This window comes from Poecile atricapillus, chromosome 2 (genome assembly GCF_030490865.1).
Source record: "Poecile atricapillus isolate bPoeAtr1 chromosome 2, bPoeAtr1.hap1, whole genome shotgun sequence".
Lineage (NCBI taxonomy): Eukaryota > Metazoa > Chordata > Aves > Passeriformes > Paridae > Poecile > Poecile atricapillus.
The window spans coordinates 749,228-767,574 of record NC_081250.1 but is presented as its reverse complement, the minus strand read 5'-3'; the positions used below and the strand labels follow the sequence as shown (position 1 = coordinate 767,574).

At 66.0% G+C, this 18,347-nt stretch overlaps 2 protein-coding genes across 4 annotated transcripts in view; one reads left to right on the top strand and one right to left on the bottom strand.

Moving 5' to 3' along the window:
- SCAP (SREBF chaperone) overlaps positions 1-3,347 on the top strand; it is a 50,704-nt gene extending 47,357 nt beyond the window's left edge. For 2 of the 3 annotated variants that reach the window (XM_058831479.1, XM_058831478.1), the window contains exons 20-23: positions 392-597; positions 1,658-1,738; positions 2,236-2,442; positions 3,102-3,347. In XM_058831479.1, coding sequence (XP_058687462.1) covers positions 392-597; positions 1,658-1,738; positions 2,236-2,442; positions 3,102-3,347 — 740 coding nt within the window. The remainder of the gene's footprint in view (positions 1-391; positions 598-1,657; positions 1,739-2,235; positions 2,443-3,101) is intronic. The other variant, XM_058831480.1, reaches the window with a different exon arrangement.
- Positions 3,348-4,329: 982 nt separating this feature from the next.
- PTPN23 (protein tyrosine phosphatase non-receptor type 23) lies at positions 4,330-16,515 on the bottom strand. The gene is given in 27 exon segments (XM_058831477.1): positions 4,330-4,849; positions 4,851-4,886; positions 4,962-5,075; positions 5,155-5,293; positions 5,382-5,486; positions 5,632-5,813; positions 5,915-7,667; positions 7,669-7,854; positions 7,961-8,140; positions 8,313-8,464; positions 8,533-8,687; positions 9,171-9,479; positions 9,814-9,959; positions 10,064-10,129; positions 11,233-11,347; positions 11,804-11,883; positions 12,142-12,200; positions 12,299-12,355; positions 12,534-12,581; positions 12,734-12,865; positions 13,250-13,330; positions 13,462-13,593; positions 14,073-14,122; positions 14,217-14,293; positions 14,733-14,860; positions 15,490-15,564; positions 16,314-16,515. Coding segments are annotated over 27 exon segments (5,145 nt in total). The 5' UTR covers positions 16,398-16,515; the 3' UTR covers positions 4,330-4,345.
- Between the last annotated feature and the right edge of the window lie 1,832 nt (positions 16,516-18,347).

Sequence of the window (18,347 nt, the reverse complement as noted above, 5' to 3'; positions counted from 1 at the left end):
CCCAGAGAGCCCCGAGCCCCCCTGTGCAGGGGTTAAATCCAGCCCCAGCCCCAGGGGCGGGAACAACACACGGACCAATGGGGAACCCCGAGGGGAGGGGACCACAAATTCCTGACCAATAGGGACACACAGAGGGAGGGAGCAAAATACACTGACCAATGGGGCCTCGAGGGACAAATGATTGACAGGGAAGGATCTGGAAGGCAGGGTGGGTTTACAATGATGGAAGGGGGAGTAGGGGCAGGGCTGGGGTGACAGATGAGGAACTTTGAAGAAGGAAGGGAGGAATTTGCTTTGATGGATGTGGGAGGGATAACAACAGGGAGAAACCATTCCACTTAACCTGCGGGGAGAGGAACAAACCAACCAACGGTTTGAACTTTGCCAAAAGCGGATAAACGGACTGCAGCGGGCGCGTGTGTCCCCGCAGGAGCCGCGGGCAGGAGCAGCCTGCCGCCATCGCCGGAGCTGGGCCGCGGGGCCGCCGTGCGCTGCCGCCTCACCCACAGCGTGGCCTGCGCGCACCACAAACCCATCACCGCGCTCAAGGCCGCCGCCGGCCGCCTCGTCACCGGCAGCCAGGACCACACGCTCAGGGTGAGGGGACAGGGACGGCTGCCGGGGGCACGCGGGGACGGGAGCTCCGGGGTTCTGGTCACCCGCCTGCACGCGGCGTCACAGGAGCGGGAAGGACGGAGCCCGCTGAGCGTCACCCCGAGCTGAGTGTGACACCCTCGTGCCTCAGGAATTGGTCACCTCAAACAATTATGGAATTACTGGGCTTGGAAAAGCTCTTCAAGAGTATCAAGTGCAACCAGTCCCCAGCACTGCCAATGCCACCACTGACCCATGTCCCCAAGTGTCACATCCACAGGGCTTTTAAATCCCTGCAGGATGTGGACTCCACCCCTGCCCTGGGCAGCCCCTTCCAATGCCTGACCACTCCTTCCATGAAGGAGTTTTTCCAATATCCAACCTGAACCTCCCTCTCCTCCTGTCCCTGTTCCCTGGGAGCAGACCCCGACCCCCCTGGCTGTCCCCTCAGGGAGTTGTGCAGAGCCAGAAATTCCCCCTGAACCTACTTTGCTCCAGCCTGAGCCCCTTCCCAGCTCCCTCAGCCCCTCCTGGGGCTCCAGACCCTTCCCTGGACACACCCCAGACTCTTCTGGGCTCTCCAGGATTCTGGGGTGTCCCTCAGCATGGCCAGCACAGGGGACAATCCCTGCCCTGGTGGCCACACTGGGTTTGAAACAATCCAGGTGCCATTGGCCTTTTACCCCTCTGGGCACAGCTGGTCACGTCCAGCAGCACCCCAGGGTCTTTCCCAGCTCTCCAGCTCCTGTGTCCCCAGACTGGAGCATCCCATGAGGTTGCTGTGACATACCCTGAGTGGCAGATCCAGGCTCTGGGATGTCCCCTCTCCCCTTCAGCTGTGCAGTCAGTGTCCTGTCACCACCCTGCACTGCCTGCCCTGCCCTGGGCTGCAGCACCCCGAGGCACCATGGGCCAGGGGGAGCAGGGGGGGTCTGGTGCGTGGTGGGGAGCTCAGGGGGCAGCACCCTGAGCTGGAGCAGGCCAGGGGGAGCAGGTGGGGTCTGGTGCGTGGTGGGGAGCTCAGGGTGCAGCACCCTGAGCTGGAGCCTCACTCCTGCCGCAGGTGTTCCGGCTGGAGGATTCGTGCTGCCTGTTCACCCTGCAGGGCCACTCGGGAGCCATCACAGCTGTGTACATCGACCAGGTACAGGGGAGCTGCCGGGCCTGAGCCCTCACCTGCCTTCACACCTGGGCTCACCTGAGCTCCCAGCTGGACCCAGCCCTCAGAACACACCTCAGCCCATACCTGGCTGCAGCCCTGCTCCCATCCCTGACCCACCTGGGTCCCTCCATCTCTGGCTGAGCCGGAGCATTCCCCCAGTTCACTGTCAGCTCAGCAATCCCTTTCCCGGGAGATCTCCTGCTTCTCTGTCCTTCTGGAGCAGGGAATCCCTGTTCCTGCACTGCCAGGTGGGGTGTGAAACAGGACCTGTGCCCCCAGGTGCTCTCCCACCCCATCCAAGTGAGCTGGGGTTCTGCACTGGGGCTCTGTTGGCCCCAGCCCGCTGAAGCACCCGGAACAGGCAGGGGACCCCAGGGCTGGCACTCAGGGCTCCAGCCACGCTCGTGTGACCTCCTGCCCGTGCTGGGAGAGGGGTGCACCGTGTCCCCTGGCACTGACGTGGCCCCAATGTCCCACAGACCATGGTGCTGGCCAGCGGTGGCCAGGACGGGGCCATCTGCCTGTGGGACGTGCTGACGGGCAGCCGCGTGAGCCACGTGTTCGCCCACCGTGGGGACGTCACCTCCCTGACCTGCACCACGTCCTGCGTCATCAGCAGCGGCCTGGACGATGTCATCAGCATCTGGGACCGCAGCTCGGGGATCAAGCTCTACTCCATCCAGCAGGTGGGACCCGTGGGGCAGGGAGCCGGGAATTGCTCGGGTTGGAAAACCCTCGGAGACCAGGGAGTCCAACCACCCCCTGTGCTGCCAGGGCACCGCTGATTGTGTCCCCAGGTGCCACATCCATGTGGCTTTTAAATCCTTCCAGGGAAGGGGACTCCTGCTACGCTGGGCAGCCCCTTCCAGAGTCTAATCACCCTTTCTGTGAAGAAATTCCTGCTCATGTCCAACCTGGACCTCCCCTGGCATAACCTGAGGCCGTTCCCTCTCCTCCTGTCCCTGTTCCCTGGGAGCAGAGCCCGACCCCCCTGGCTGTCCCCTCAGGGACTTGTGCAGAGCCAGAAATTCCCCCTGAGCCTCCTTTGCTCCAGCCTGAGCCCCTTACCCAGCTCCCTCAGGAATTCTCCAGCCCCTTCCCAGCTCCCTCAGGAATTCTCCAGCCCCTTCCCAGCTCCCTCAGGAATTCTCCAGCCCCTTTCCAGCTCCACCTCACACCCTGAGTTTCCCAGCCCCCACAGACACCTCTGAGCAGCCTCTACTCCAGCTCCACACGCTTGGGGAATCCTCCCTGGCCCAGGGAAAGGCTCAGAACGGGCCGGACCCAGCCAAGGCTCTGCCCCTTTCCGACCCCCGGAGCTCAGCTCTCCGCCCTGTGCCCGCAGGAGCTGGGCTGCGGTGCCAGCCTGGGCGTCATCTCCGACAACCTGCTGGTGACGGGCGGCCAGGGCTGCGTGTCCTTCTGGGACATCGGCTACGGGGACCTGCTGCAGACCGTCTACCTGGGCAAGAGCAACGAGTCACAGCCGGCACGGCAGATCCTGGTGCTGGACAACGCCGCCATCGTCTGCAACTTCGGCAGCGAGCTCAGCCTGGTCTACGTGCCCTCGGTGCTGGATAAGCTGGACTGAGCAGGAGGAGGGCCCGGCGGGGCTCGGGGCTGTGCCGGAACGGGGACAGGGCCGCCGGCTCCGTGGCTCCATCCGTGCCCCCGGAGCGGCTCCGCTCAGCGAGCGGGGTGAGGCCGCCGCCCTGGCGCTGCTCTCCCGGCTCCAGCAGCGTCCCCCGTGTGGTGTCGGGGACCCCCGGCAGGGGGACAGGGCAGGAGCGGGGCCGGCCCGGCACCGCCCCAGAACCGGGCTCGGACAGCCCCGGCCCCGGGTGGCAGCCGGGACAGGGCCGGTACCGGCCCCTCCTGGGCTGGGCTCGGCCCCCACGTGCCTTAGGGCGCGGCAGGGCCCCGCCCGACCCCGCCCGGGGCCGCAGCTGCCCCCACCCTATTTATTTATACGCTGTAAATAGTTATTTATTGGGGCAGGGGGCGCGGGGCTCCAGCCCCGGCAGCGCTGCCCTTGCCGTGCCCTGGCACAGCTGCCCCGCCCGGCTCCCTCCCGTGCCCCGGCTGCAGCAATAGCACCTTCCTCCTCCTCCTCCCCTTCCTCCTCCTCCCCTTCCTCCTCCTCCTCCTCCCGCTGCGGGGCCAGAGGAGGCTTCTCTCAGGTTGGGAGCGGGCGGAGCCCTCGCCCCCCTCCTGCAGGCGCTGGGGAGGGAGCCCAGCGGGCCCAGCGGGCCCCGGGGCTCCCCGAACCGGCCCCGGTGTCCGCCCCGGAGCCCCGGTGATTGTAGAGGCACCCCCGGGACCCCGGCCCAGCCCCCGCGGGTGGCCTTCGCCCAGCTGTACCTTTGTGCTGTACAGGGGACGCTTTTGTACCGACCGTGTTTTATAACGTGTGCAGGAACATCCATTAAACGGAACTAACCCGAGCCCGGCTCAGCCCCCGCTCCCGGCAGCACCAGGGCTCGGCCCTGCAGATAAACTCGCTTTATTTTAGTAGCAAAGAGCTGAAAAAGTCAGTTCTACCCAGAGTCAAACGAAGAGGGGCTGGGGGCCGGGGGGCCCCCGCCCCCCTCACGCCTTGTTGAGGGTCCAGAGGGGGTCGAGCATGCTGAGGGGGTCATCGCTGGGCCGGGGTCCCCGGAGCCCCTCGCCCGGCTGCGCCTGCAGGAAGTTCTGCTTGTTCATGCGCTGCTTGCCCTTGAGGGACGCGTCCAGGCTGAAGGCCTCGGGTGTCAGCGAGGCCAGGAGCTCCAGGGAGGAGGAGGAGGAGGCCGGGGGGGCAGCGGGGGGCTCTGGCGGCCCCTCGGGGCTCTCCCCCCCTACGTGGTTGCTGCTCTCAGCGTCACCCGCTGCCTCGGGGAGGGGCGGCCGAGGGGCGGGGGGCTCGGGCTCGGGGGTGTCAACACCGTCCACGACGCCGTCGGGAATGACCAGCGGCACCTCGGGATCCGCGGGGTCCGGAGCGGGGGCGGGATCCACCCCCCAGCCCTCCCCGGGCTCCGCGCTGGGCCCCCCCGCTTTGATGCTGAGCTTGGCGATGGTGGCCTGGATGGAGCTGATGGGAACGTCCCCCCCCCAGCACCAGGTCCTGCGGGTCCTGCTGGAAGTAGAGCTGGGGGAGAGCGGCCCCGTGAGCCCCGGGAGCGGCAGAGCCCCCCAAAACCCCCCGGGCCCGCCCTGCACCCACCTTGGGGGAGGCGCTGTTGGGGGGCTTGGCCGGGGCGGGGGCGCCCACGCCGTGGCGCAGCAGCACCTGCTCGGCGTGGAGCAGGACGGCCTCAAAGCAGAACTTGAGGTGCAGCTGCAGGGGAGAGGACACGGTGAGGCCCGGGGGGCGGCCCGAGCCCCGCACGCCCGGGGGTGCAGCCCCCAGCCGGTACCTTCTCCTGCAGCATGTGCTTGCGCTGCTGCCGCATCCGCCTCACCAGCTGCGCCAGCTCCGGGATGCCGTTCCCGGCCTCCACCTCCTGCACGGCCGCGTACAGCAGGCAGAAAGCGCCGGTGCGGCCCACGCCGGAGCTGCGGAGAGACCCCCGAGCCGTGACAGAGCCGAGAGAAGAGGGGGAGCCCCTCTCCCCCGGCCCGGGAGCCCCCCGGCCCCGCTCACCTGCAGTGCACCACGACCGGGGTGTGCAGCGGGCGCTGGTGCAGGTAGTGCCCGTGCACCTCCTGGATGAAGCGCAGGAGGCTCCCCTTGCTCTCGGGCAGGCCCCTGGGGACGGGGGGAACACTCGCTCGCTGCGGGGGCTCTGCACTCGGGGCCCCCCAAACACCCTCCCCGACCCCGGAGCCGCGCTCCCGGCGCTGCCCCCGCAGGAGATCGGGGTCCCCCGAGCCCCCTGTGTCCCCCCGCGTACAGCTCAGGCCAGGAGGTGAACTGCAGGTGCGCCACGGTGCGTTTGAGGCTCTGCTCGCGGTACTGCAGCGTCAGCATCCGCTCCACGTGCGTGGGGGTCACTCGCAGGCTGGTGAGCACCACGGTCAGGGGGCCCTGCGCCACGGGCTGGCCCCGCTCCGACGGGAAGTACCGGAGCACCTTCTGCCAGGGGAACGGCACAGTCAGCACAGCCCGGGGCCGTCAGCACAGCCCGGGGCCCTGCGGTCACACACGGGCAGCGTCCCGTCCCCGGCAGCCCGCACCTTGTCCAGCTCCTGCTCCGACACCAGCATCACGACCACGGACACCTTCTGCTCGTAGATCATGAGCCAGAAGTCGGCGGCGGTGCCGAGCAGCGGGGCCTGGGTGGCGATGAGGGCGGGGCAGTACGGGGACAGGTCCTCCACGCGGCTGGCGTTGATGTAGTCGTCCTTGCCCGAGCGCAGCACGACGCGGTTGCGGTCGTAGGGCATGATGTCCTGGTGCCGGTTCTTCATGGAGTAGCAGCGGGCGATGGCGATGGAGCGCTGCCGGGCGTCGCGTTCCTGAGCCTCCTGCAGCTCCTTCCAGAGCGCGTCCAGCTCGGAGCCGCCGCCGGCCGCGGGCCGCTCCAGCCGCTCGGCCTGGCCGCGGAACCGCTCCAGCTCCGCCAGCAGCCGCCGGACGCGCTCGGGCTCCGCGTACGGATCGGCCTCGATGAGCTGCACGGCCCGGGGCCGCTGCCCCTCCTGCGGGCCCGCCTTGGTGGGCTGCAGCAGCCCCCCGGGCGCGGCCGAGCCGCCGGGCTGGCTCTCGGGGCTGGACGACAGCAGATCGGCGGGGCAGGGGCTCTGCCGGGGGAACGGAGCGTCCCCGGTGCCCGGCGGGGGCAGCGCCGGAGGGGCCCGCGGGGCCGGGGGCTGCACGGGCAGGGCGGGGGACGGGGACGGGGCCGGGGACGGGACCAGCGGGCCCTGGACCACCACGGAGCCCGGCAGGGGCCCGGGAGAAGGGGCCTGGCTGGGAGGGGCGGGCGCGGGCGGAGCCAGGGCCGCGGGCCCGGGGGGCAGCTGAGCGCTGGGGGGAGCCGGGCTGGGGCAGAAGGGCAGGGCCGGGGGGCCGCCCTGGGCAGGGGTCCTGGGGAAGGGCACGGCCCCAGGGTGCGCGGCCAGGCCCGCGGGGGGCAGCTGCTCCTGCCCGGGGAGCTGGTAGAGCTGGGGCGGCAGCGGAGCCTGCCCCGGGGCCCCCGGAGCGGGGAAGGGCTGCTGGGGAAACTGGGCCGGGGGCGCCAGGGGGACGCGGGGGGGCTGCTGGAAGGGCAGAGGGGCCTGGGCTCGGCCCGGGGGCAGGAAGGGACCCGGGGGGAACTGCTGGGGACCCTGGGCGAAGGCGGGCGGGGGCTGTGCCTGGGGGAAGGGGGCTTGTGCCGGTGTCCCGAAGGGCTGAACCCCTCCCGCAGCGTAGGGGAAGGGTCCCGGGGCCCCCCCCGGGCGCTGGGGGGGCAGGAAGGGGCCCGGGGGTCCCCGGGGGGGCACGGAGCAGCTGGAGATGGGGGCCTGGACGCTGTCCACCGTGGTGGTGGCCGGGCGCGTTCCCGGGGGCTCGTGGCCCCCCAGCCCCGGCTGAGCCCCCCCGGGCGCTGCCCCCGGTACGGGCGGCCGGAGAGGTCCAGGGGCCGCCCCGGGCCGGCCCAGGCCGTAGGCGGGGGTGGGCAGGGGTCCGTGCTGGGGGGACGAGCGCGGGGGCGGCACGTGGGGACCCCCCCCGAACCCCGGCTGGCGCATCAGGGGCGCGGCCGGGAAGAGCTGGGGGGCGGCGGAGCTGGGGACAGGCCCGGCCGGGGCCGAGGGCTGCAGGAGCTGCCCCGGGACCCCCCCGGGGGCAGGGAAGGGGACGGCGGCGGGCCCGGGCAGGCGGTAGTGCCCCGGGAAGGGGGGCGCGGGGGCCAGGGGGGGCAGCGGGGCGCTGGCCACCCCCCCTGGCAGCAGGTAGGGCTCGGGGGGTCGCAGCCCCCCGGGCAGGGCGGCCAGCGCGGGGGGGGGGCAGCTGGCCCAGGGGCCCGGGCAGCAGCTCTGGGGGGAGGCTCCGCAGCTCCTCGGGCAGCTCCGACAGCACCAGGGAGCCCAACTCGGCGGGCTCGGGACCCCCGGCCTCGTCCGGCGGCTTCTTCTGCAGGGGGGGCTTGGGGGCCGTGGGCCGGGGGGGCGGCTGCTTCTTCAGCTCCCTGGGGGCACAGGGGGTCAGTGCTGTCACCCCCCACTGCCCCACGGGCACCGGGAGCCCTGCCCCAGCTCCCAAAGGCCCTCCTCACCCCCGGGGGTCTCACCCACCTCTCGAGCAGCTGCTGCCGGTGAGCCTCGCTGGCCTGGCACGCTGCCCGCGCCCGCTCCAGCAGCTTGGCCGCCTTCCCCTCCAGGTCCGTGTAGAAATCCTTCCCCTCCTGAGACTTCTTCATCAGGTCCTCGTACGCCTCGTAGGAGGCCACCAGGGTCTGCACGGTCGTGTTCCACCTGGGCCGGGGACACGGAGGGGCTCGGTGGCTCCCAGCTCCAGGCACCCTCCCGTTCCCCATGGGATGGGCACAGAGCCCCAGCAGCCCCAGCAGCGGGGCAGGGCAGAGCCGGTGCCGGCCCCACGGCTGCCCCAGGGGGTGAGGGCTGTTCCCAGGCCCTCCTCACTCACTTGTGCTCCACCTCGGCCAGGGCCTTGCGCACGGCCGCGTATTTGACGTTGGCGTCGGTCAGGGCCTTGAGCACGTTCTCCTGGGCAGCCAAGTTCTGCTCCAGGTACACCTTGAGCTGGTCGTACTTCTTCAGCTGCTCCTCAAAGAGCTTCTGCAGGGACACGGGAGGGTCGGCGGGGCTCTGGGCCGGGGCGGCCCCAGCGGGGTCCCCACGCCCACCTTCATCTCAGAGCGGTCGGTGGTGACCAGCGAGGTGGTGATGTCGTCCTTCTGGATCATCTCCCGCAGCTGCTGCTCCAGGGACATCCGCTGGTCCCGCATCTCCTGCACCTTGGCCAGGATCCGCTTCAGGTTCTGCAGCACCTGTTTGTCGTCTGGGGCGGGGGGTCAGGGCTGAGGAACCCCGGGGAACCCACGGGGGGATCTGCAGAGCCAGGCCTTGCCTGGGACCCCCCTGTCCCCTCTGTCCCCAGCCAGGAGCCACTCTGCACATTCCCTTGGGGACAAACCCCCACCCCACCGACAGAGACACAGCCAGGGGACACACAGGGACCCCCAGGGGGGCACAGAGAGGGACAGCCCTGCCTCCCCCCAGCCCAGGGACACTGCCAGTCCCCCGGGGGGGGCACAGAGAGGGACAGCCCTGCCTCCCCCAGCCAGGGGGGGACACAAGGGGTACAGCCCTGCCTCCCCCAGCCCAGGGGGGGACACAAGGGGTACAGCCCTGCCTCCCCCAGCTGGGGGGGGACACAAGGGGTACAGCCCTGCCTCCCCCAGCCAGGGGGGGCACTGCCAGTCCCCTGTGGGGATACAAGGGGTACAGCCCTGCCTCCCCCGGCCCCCCGTGGCAGACTCACCTTCAGAGAGGCTGGGGGTGGGCAGCGCAGCCCGGACCTGCTCCAGGGGGCCGCCGAGCAGGCGCAGGTTGCCCAGGTGCAGGTTCATGGCGCGGTGCAGCTCGGTGTTGGTGAAGCTCGCCTTCTCGTGCAGCTCCAGGTACTTGGAGCACTCCTTGCTCACCTCAGCCAGCCCCGGGGGGGACCCTGGCGCCGGCGGGACCCTCCCCAGCAGCTCCTGCAGCTTCCGCTCCTGCGCCTCGTCCTCCTCCAGCAGGTCCCGGATCTCCTTCAGCGACGCCTCCACGTCGGTGAAGACCCCCGAGAGCACTGGGGGGACACGGGGGGGGCTGCTGGGGGTGGGTCCAGGCAGGGACACGGCGGCTCCAGGAGTCACCCCGGCTGTGACAGCCCCAGGCAGGTACAGGGTGGCTCCAGGCGTTGGGATGCTGAGCTCCTGGGCACCCTCGGGGTCATCCCCCCTCCCTCCCATCCAACAGGGAAAACGCTTTGGGATTCAGGACTTAGTGCCAGTACAGACCAGCCACATGAGAGAACATTCCCAACATCTCAGGCAGGGAACAATGCTGGCCCCCTGGTCCCCCAGCCCCGGGCAGGGAGCAGGCCCAGCCCCCCCAGGTCCCCCAACCCCCCCAGCCCTCACCCTGCATGGACTGGACGAGGTTGCGGACGGTGTCGGGGCGCACGCTGAGCGCGGCGCATTTCTCCATCAGCACGGGCGGGATGTGCTCGTACATGTCCAGGTTGTCCACGGTGTCGGGGTCCAGCTGCATGGAGTCCATGAACTGGCTGTGGGACACAGAGGGGCCCCTGAGGGGTGGCACTGTCCCCCCTCACAGAGGCTCGGGAGCACCAGGACCCCATGGGGCAGCAGGGCCGGGCCCCTCACGTACTCCAGCACTTCATTCTTGGCTTCGATCTTGGCCATCACGTCCCGCAGCAGCTTGGCCTTTTCCTCGCTGGGACAGGACAGAACAGAACACGGTGTGAGTGCAGAGAAATCCTCACCAGGAACCACATCCCCTGCTCCATCCATCCATCCATGGATCCCATCCATCCATCCATGGATCCCATCCATCCATCCATGGATTCCATCCATCATCCATCCATCATCCATCATCCATCCATCATCCATCATCCATCATCCATCCATCCATCATCCATCCATCATCCATCATCCATCCATCATCCATCTATCCATCATCCATCCATCAATCATCCATCCATCATCCATCCATCCATCATCCATCCATCATCCATCCATCATCCATCCATCCATCATCCATCCATCCATCCATCATCCATCCATCATCCATCATCCATCCATCCATCATCCATCATCCATCATCCATCCATCATCCATCATCCATCCATCCATCCATCATCCATCCATCATCCGTCCATCATCCATCATCCATCATCCATCATCCGTCCATCATCCGTCCATCATCCATCATCCATCCATTCATCATCCATTCATCATCCATCCATCATCCATCCATCATCCATCCATCATCCATCATCCATCCATCATCCATCATCCATCCATCATCCATCCATCATCCATCCTCCATCCATCCATCCATCCATCATCCATCCATCATCCATCATCCATCCATCATCCATCCATCATCCATCCATCATCCATCATCCATCCATCCATCCATCATCCATCCATCATCCGTCCATCATCCATCATCCATCATCCATCATCCATCCATCATCCGTCCATCATCCATCATCCATCCATCCATCCATCCATCCATCATCCATCCATCATCCATCCATCATCCATCCATCATCCATCCTCCATCCATCATCCATCCATCCATCCATCATCCATCATCCATCCATCATCCATCCATCATCCATCCATCCATCCATCATCCATCCATCATCCATCCATCATCCATCCATCATCCATCCATCCATCCATCCATCATCCATCATCCATCCATCATCCATCATCCATCCATCCATCATCCATCATCCATCCATCATCCATCATCCATGGATTCCATCCCATCCCATCCCACCCTGCTCTGGCTGTTTCTGGACACACCTGTAGAGGGACGATGCCTCGTGGGCAGCCATGGGCACCAGCTTGGCAAAGATGTCCGGGCCGGTGACCGCGGGGTCCGTGGGGTTGACGGGCAGAGCCTTCACCAAGGGGGCACCTGAGGGACACAGCCCAGGCTGGGATCACTCCTGAACATCTGCTCCTGCCAGTCCCAGTGGATCCCTGTCCCTGAACATCTGCTCCTGCCAATCCCAGTGGATCCCTGTCCCTGAACATCTGCTCCTGCCAATCCCAGTGGATCCCTGTCCCCAAACATCTGCTCCTGCCAGTCCCAGTGGATCCCTGTCCCCAAACAGCTGCTCCTGCCAGTCCCAGTGGATCCCTGTCCCCTGAACAGCCACTCCCACTCAGTCCCAGTGGATCCCTGTCCCCAAACATCTGCTCCTGCCAGTCCCAGTGGATCCCTGTCCCCGAATGGCTGCTCCTGCCAATCCCAGTGGATCCCTGTCCCCAAACAGCTGCTCCTGCCAATCCCAGTGGATCCCTGTCCCTGAACAGCCCCTCCCACTCAATCCCAGTGGATCCCTGTCCCCAGGGCCCAAAGCCCCCTGACCTTTGACAGACTGCAGCGTGTCCAGCGCGGGCACGGCCTCGTGGTAGATGAAGTCATTGTCCTTTTTGGCCGAGTTGTACCTGGGAACAGGAGGTGGTGCTGGCAGAGAAGGGGCAGGTGACATTCCCGGCTCCCTGAGCTCGCTCCCACCGGGCTCAGCCCCGCTGGGATTGCTCCAGCAATTCCCACAGCAGCCATCCACACCCAGGGCCCGGGGCAGCGCCGGGCTCTGCCCGTCAGGACCCCGGGAACGCTCCCCACGCTCCATGTCCATGTCCACCAACATTCCCAACCCCTGGAAAAGGACAGAGACACCCTGGGGCGCCCCACAGACTCACTTGCCACCGATGACATCCATGGTGAACCTCAGAGCCTCCTGCACGGCTTCGGGCTGGCCCTGTGGGATGGAGAGGGGAATCAATCCCTCCCTCCTCCCCTGCAGCCCCCAGCCCAGCTGGGAGGGGAAGCCCCCAGCCCCGGGGGGCAGGAACGCACCTTTGCCAGCTTGATGGCTTCGTTCAGCTTGTCCAGAGCGCTCTGGAAGTAGATGACCTGCGGGAGAGCGGGAATTGGGCTCGGGGAACACCAGCCCCCGAGGGCCAGAGCTCCCCACGGCTTTCCCACAGCACCCAGCCCCTGACACAGGACATGGCTGTGGATTCCCAACCTCTCCCAGGACCACAATCCTCAGGTTGGAGCGGATGAACTGGGATCACACAGCCCCACTTACCCTTTCCCCAAACTTCTGCTGCTCCTCAGCCTGTTTCCCCATGTGCAGCTGGAAGAAAACCGGGATCAGAGCTCTGTAACTCCAGGGAGAGCTTTGAGAGGGGCAGGAAAACCCCCGGGAGCGGCCAGAGCTGGCAGGAGCATCCCGAGGTGGGCTGGGGGCACAGGGAGAGCCCCCCAGCCCCAGTTCCCCCCACTCACGTGGGCCACAGCAGCGAAATAATAGATTTTCATTTGAACCAGTTTCTTCCAGTCCTTCTGGATCTTGCCCAGCAGCGAGGCCGTCTCCGAGTTCTCCAGCGCCCGGCAGGCCTCCTTGTAGTAATCCACCACCTATGGAGAGGGACAGGGGAGAAAGCTGGAATTCTGCATCCCAGGGGAGCCAGAGGAAGAGGAATGGCTGGGGGGAGCTCAGGGATGAGTTTGGGACCAGAGCCAAGGACTGTCACCAGCCCAGGCTGCTCCCAGCCCCGTCCAGCCCGGCCTTGGGCACTTCCAGGGATCCAGGGGCAGCCACAGCTGCTCTGGGAATTCCATCCCAGTCCCTCTCCCACCTCACAGCCAGGAATCCCTTCCAATACTCCCCCCATCTCCCCTGGCAGTGACAGCCATTCCCTGTGCCCTGTCACTCCAGCCCCTTGCCCAAAGTCCCTCTCCAGCTCCGGATGCCGGGGCAGGGGGAGCAGGGCCGTGCTGGGAGCAGCTCCTGGAGCTCACCTGGGCACTGATCCGGGCCACCAGGAAGCTCTTCCTGTTATCCAGCATGGACTTCTCCAGGAGACACTCCTGTGCCTGGCCCTGCCGGGGACAGAGCAATGTTCAGTGTCCCCAGCCCTTGGGACAGCCCAGACCCCACAAGGAACCCCTGGGGGACACTGGGGTCCCTGGATGCCCAGGGAACACCAGCCCCACGCTGTCCCCATCCCTACCAGCATGAGGTTGATGTTGAGGCTGAGGATCTGGTGGCTCATGTCCACGCTGTAGGAATGAGGGAAGTGATCCCGCAGGTAGGTGAAGGCACCGGCAGCACACTGGAAGTGGGTGCAGGAAACCTTCATGCCCTGAGGGGACGGAATCCTTGGGCTTGGAAAAGTTTCCCAAACCATGGGAATCCATTTCTGATGGTGCCACATCCACAGGGCTTTTAAATCCCTCCAGGTATGGGGACTCCACCCTGTCCTGGGCAGCTGGGCCAGGCCTGGAGAGGCTTTTTGGGGAAGGAATATTCACAATTTCCAACTGAGCCTCCCCTGGCCCAGCCTGAGGCCATTTCCTCTCCTCCTGTCCCTGTTTCCTGGCAGCAGAGCCCGACCCCCCCAGCTGTCCCCTCCTGTCCCCAAGGCTCCTCCTGGGTCCCCTCAGCCCCTCCTGGTGCTCCAGCCCCTCAATGTCCTGCACCTGGAGACCCCAAACCTGCTCCAGGTTCCCCACAGTGCCCAGCACAGCGACAGGGACAGGGACAGGCCCTGCCACACGCAGCTGGCACTGCCCAGGTGCCTCCTGTGCCCCGGGGACAGCGCTGGCACGGCGGGGCCGTTACCTCCTCGGACACTCGCTTGTCCATGGCTCCCAGCATGGAATGCAGAGCTCCTGTGGGGACAGGTGGGGGTCAGGACACCCTGAGAGCCCCTGGGAAAGGGGGCTGGGGCCAGGAGCCCCGGAGCTGAGGGAATGCAGAGCTCACCCAGGTTGTAGAGGACACAGGCCTGCTCGTACTTGATGTCCTCGTGTGTCACCGCCTTGCCCGAGAAGATCTCGGTCCTGGGGAAGGGGGCACGGGACAGGGAGCAAACAGGGATTCTCCCAGGAGGAATCACTGGGAGCCCCATTCCCTGAGGGTTCCCGGGACCCCATTCCCCAGAGATCCCCTGGGATCCCCCTGTGCCACCCTGGGCAGGACCCCATTCCCAGGGGGGTGCTGGAGCAGCTCCTCCACAGGGAATGGGGACGGCCACATCCTGGATCCCCATCCCAGATCCCATCCCAGATCCCATCCCAGGTCCCAGATGCCATCCCAGATCCCATCCAACACCCCAGGTCCCAGATCCCAATCGCTCACCAGGTGACGGGCACGGCCGCGTCCTGCCCATCCCAGATCCCACACCCCAGATCCCATCCCAGATCCCAGATCCCATCCCAGATCCCAGATGCCATCCCAGACCCCAGATCCCAGATCCCATCCCAGATCCCAGTTGCTCACCAGGTGACGGGCACGGCCGCGTCCTGCCCGTTTCCCATGGGGATGCGGCTCTGCAGGAAGTGCAGCTGCCCCAGGTACTTGCGCAAGGTGCTGCAGCCCTCGAAATCCCTGGGAACGCTGACGGCGCTCTGGGAACGGGACAGGAACGGGACAGGAGCAGGGGCAGGAAGGGGACAGGAACGGGACAGGAACAGGGACAGGAGCAGGGAGAGGAGCAGGGACAGGAGCAGGGACAGGAATGGGACAGGAATGGGACAGGAATGGGACAGGAGCAGGGACAGGAGCAGGGAGAGGCTCTGGGGACACGTCCTGGAGCTGTGCTGTGGGGGAGGCCGAGCCAGCAGCACCCCAGGCTCCCGCCAAGCCCCGGAGCAGCAGTGATCCCCCAAAAACGAGCCGGGGAAAGCGAGGCTCTGCAGCCCCAGCACAGCCCCCAGCACCAGGAGAACTGCGGGGATTGGGGGGTCCTGGGAACATTCCCTGCCCTCCTGCCTCTGGAGAAACCCCAGTGCTGGGCTGGGGTGTGTGAACCCCCTCTCTGGGCCTGCTGGGACCCCCCAGGCTTTGGGGTCCCTGGGGAGTTGTCCCTGCTCCCCCAGGCAGCAGCTCCCGGCTCCTGGATCACCGGGATCAGCCCAGGGCCGCTCCGTGGGGCACGGGACAGGGAGGGGAGCAGCTGAGGCACAGCCCCGGCCCGGGGGGGGGGGGGGCAGAGCCAGCCCAGAGCCCCCCAGGGCGGCCCCGAGGGTCCCCTCACCTGCCGGAGCAGCTCCAGCTTCCGCAGCTCCTCGTTGTAGCTCTCGGGGTTCTCGCCATAGTTCTTCAACACAAACTGGGGAGGCACAGGGTGAGCGGCCCCGAGAGCTGGGGGGATCCCACGGGGGAGAATCCCAATCCCACCCACGGGCAGCGGGGATCAGAGTGGGGTCACTGGGATTGGGGTGGGGTCAGTGGGGGCGGGGTGGGATCACAGTGGGATTGGTGAGATCAGGGTGGGATTGGTGAGATCAGGGTGGGGTCAGTGGGATCAGGGTGGGATCAGGGTGGGGTCAGTGGGATCAGGGTGGGGTCAGTAGGATCAGGGTGGGGTCAGTGGGATCAGGCTGGAATCCCGGTGGGATCAGGGTGGGATCAGTGGAATCACAGTGGGATCAGGGTGGGGTCAGTGGGGTCAGGCTGGAATCCCGGTGGGATCCCGGTGTGATCAGGGAACGGCTGAGTCGGGACAGGGAGCTGCGGGCAGGGAGAAGGGGCCAAGGGGCACCGCCTGAACCCCCAGAACCGCGGGGGGAGCCAGGCCGGCCCTGAGGAGCCCCCGAACCCTGGCCAGCCCTCAATCCCGGGGCACGGGCTGGAGCTTGTTTGGCGCTGCTAATTAAGCGACTAATTAACCAGGTCCCCGCGGGGCTGGCAGGGAGCCCTCGGGAAGGGGTCCCGTCCCCATCCAAACCCCCCAGCTCCGATTCCCGACCGCCGTTCCCCCTTCCCGGGATCCCCGAAGGCGCCCGGACCTCCCCGTGTCCCTCCCGGACCCCAAACCCCGCCCGGGCCCCGCCGGCCCTGCCCCGGCCCCGGCCGCACCTTCTTGACGGCGGCGTTGAAGGCGAACTCGCCGGCCTCCTTCAGGTCGAGCCAGATCATGGGCATGCGGGGCACGGCCTCCATCCCGGCCCGATCCCGGCCCGATCCCGGCCCGATCCCGGCCCGATCCCGGCCCGATCCCGGCCCGATCCCGGCCCGATCCCGGCCCGATCCCGGCCCGCCGGAACCGCGCGCGGGGGCTCACGGGACACCGAGTCCGCGCGACACTTCCTGCTCCGTTCCCATGGCAACGCCCCGCCCATAAAAGGGCTCGTGTGGCCACGCCCACTCGGAGCCGGACATGCGCAGTTGTCATGGGGCTCCTCGGCCGCTGATTGGAGGAGACGGCTGTTGTCATGGCTAAGCCCCGCCCCGGAAGTAGAGTGGTTGCTATGGCAACCGGCCATGCCCGGCCCCTCCCCAGCCCTCTCAAGGCCGCCCTATCGGGGTGCCGTTAATTAATTAACCCGTTAATTACCCATTTACCCAGCCCCCGCGGCCCCCTCAGTGTCCTGTTGTGTATTGAGGGCTCCAGGACGCCTCGGTGGTCTCAGGGACACCTCGCTCTCCCCACAGGGCTGCTCCAACAACGTGGATCAATCGGAGTAACAGGAATTTTATCCTACTAAATGCCATTAAAGTATTTAACCTGTTAATGTAATTATCTGCTCCATTAATTGATCCGTTAATCATTTGAGCCGGTAACAGAACTTTGATGGGTTCTGGTGTAGGAGCAGCTCCTCAGCCGCTTCCAAGATCCCGCAGGAGCACAGGAGATCCAGCTGGGAATCACATCCCTGCTCCCAGATCCAACTGGGAATCACATCCCTGCTCCCAGATCCAACTGGGAATCACATCCAACCCCCCAGATCCAGCTGGGAATCACATCCAACCCCCCCAGATCCAGCTGGGAATCACATCCAACCCCCCAGATCCAGCTGGGAATCACATCCCTGCTCCCAGATCCAGCTGGGAATCACATCCAACCCCCCAGATCCAGCTGGGAATCACATCCCTGCTCCCAGATCCAACTGGGAATCACATCCCTGCTCCCAGATCCAACTGGGAATCACATCCAACCCCCCAGATCCAGCTGGGAATCACATCCCTGCTCCCAGATCCAACTGGGAATCACATCCAACCCCCCCAGATCCAGCTGGGAATCACATCCAACCCCCCAGATCCAGCTGGGAATCACATCCAACCCCCCAGATCCAACTGGGAATCACATCCAACCCCCCAGATCCAGCTGGGAATCACATCCAACCTCCAGATCCAACTGGGAATCACATCCCTGCTCCCAGATCCAACTGGGAATCACATCCAACCCCCCAGATCCAGCTGGGAATCACATCCCTGCTCCCAGATCCAACTGGGAATCACATCCCTGCTCCCAGATCCAACTGGGAATCACATCCCTGCTCCCAGATCCAGCTGGGAATCACATCCCTGCTCCCAGATCCAACTGGGAATCACATCCAACCCCCCAGATCCAGCTGGGAATCACATCCCTGCTCCCAGATCCAACTGGGAATCACATCCCTGCTCCCAGATCCAACTGGGAATCACATCCCTGCTCCCAGATCCAACTGGGAATCACATCCCTGCTCCCAGATCCAACTGGGAATCACATCCCTGCTCCCAGATCCAACTGGGAATCACATCCCTGCTCCCAGATCCAGCTGGGAATCACATCCCTGCTCCCAGATCCAGCTGGGAATCACATCCAACCCCCCAGATCCAACTGGGAATCACATCCAACCCCCCAGATCCAGCTGGGAATCACATCCCTGCTCCCAGATCCAACTGGGAATCACATCCCTGCTCCCAGATCCAACTGGGAATCACATCCCTGCTCCCAGATCCAGCTGGGAATCACATCCCTGCTCCCAGATCCAACTGGGAATCACATCCCTGCTCCCAGATCCAGCTGGGAATCACATCCAACCCCCCAGATCCAACTGGGAATCACATCCAACCCCCCAGATCCAACTGGGAATCACATCCAACCTCCAGATCCAGCTGGGAATCACA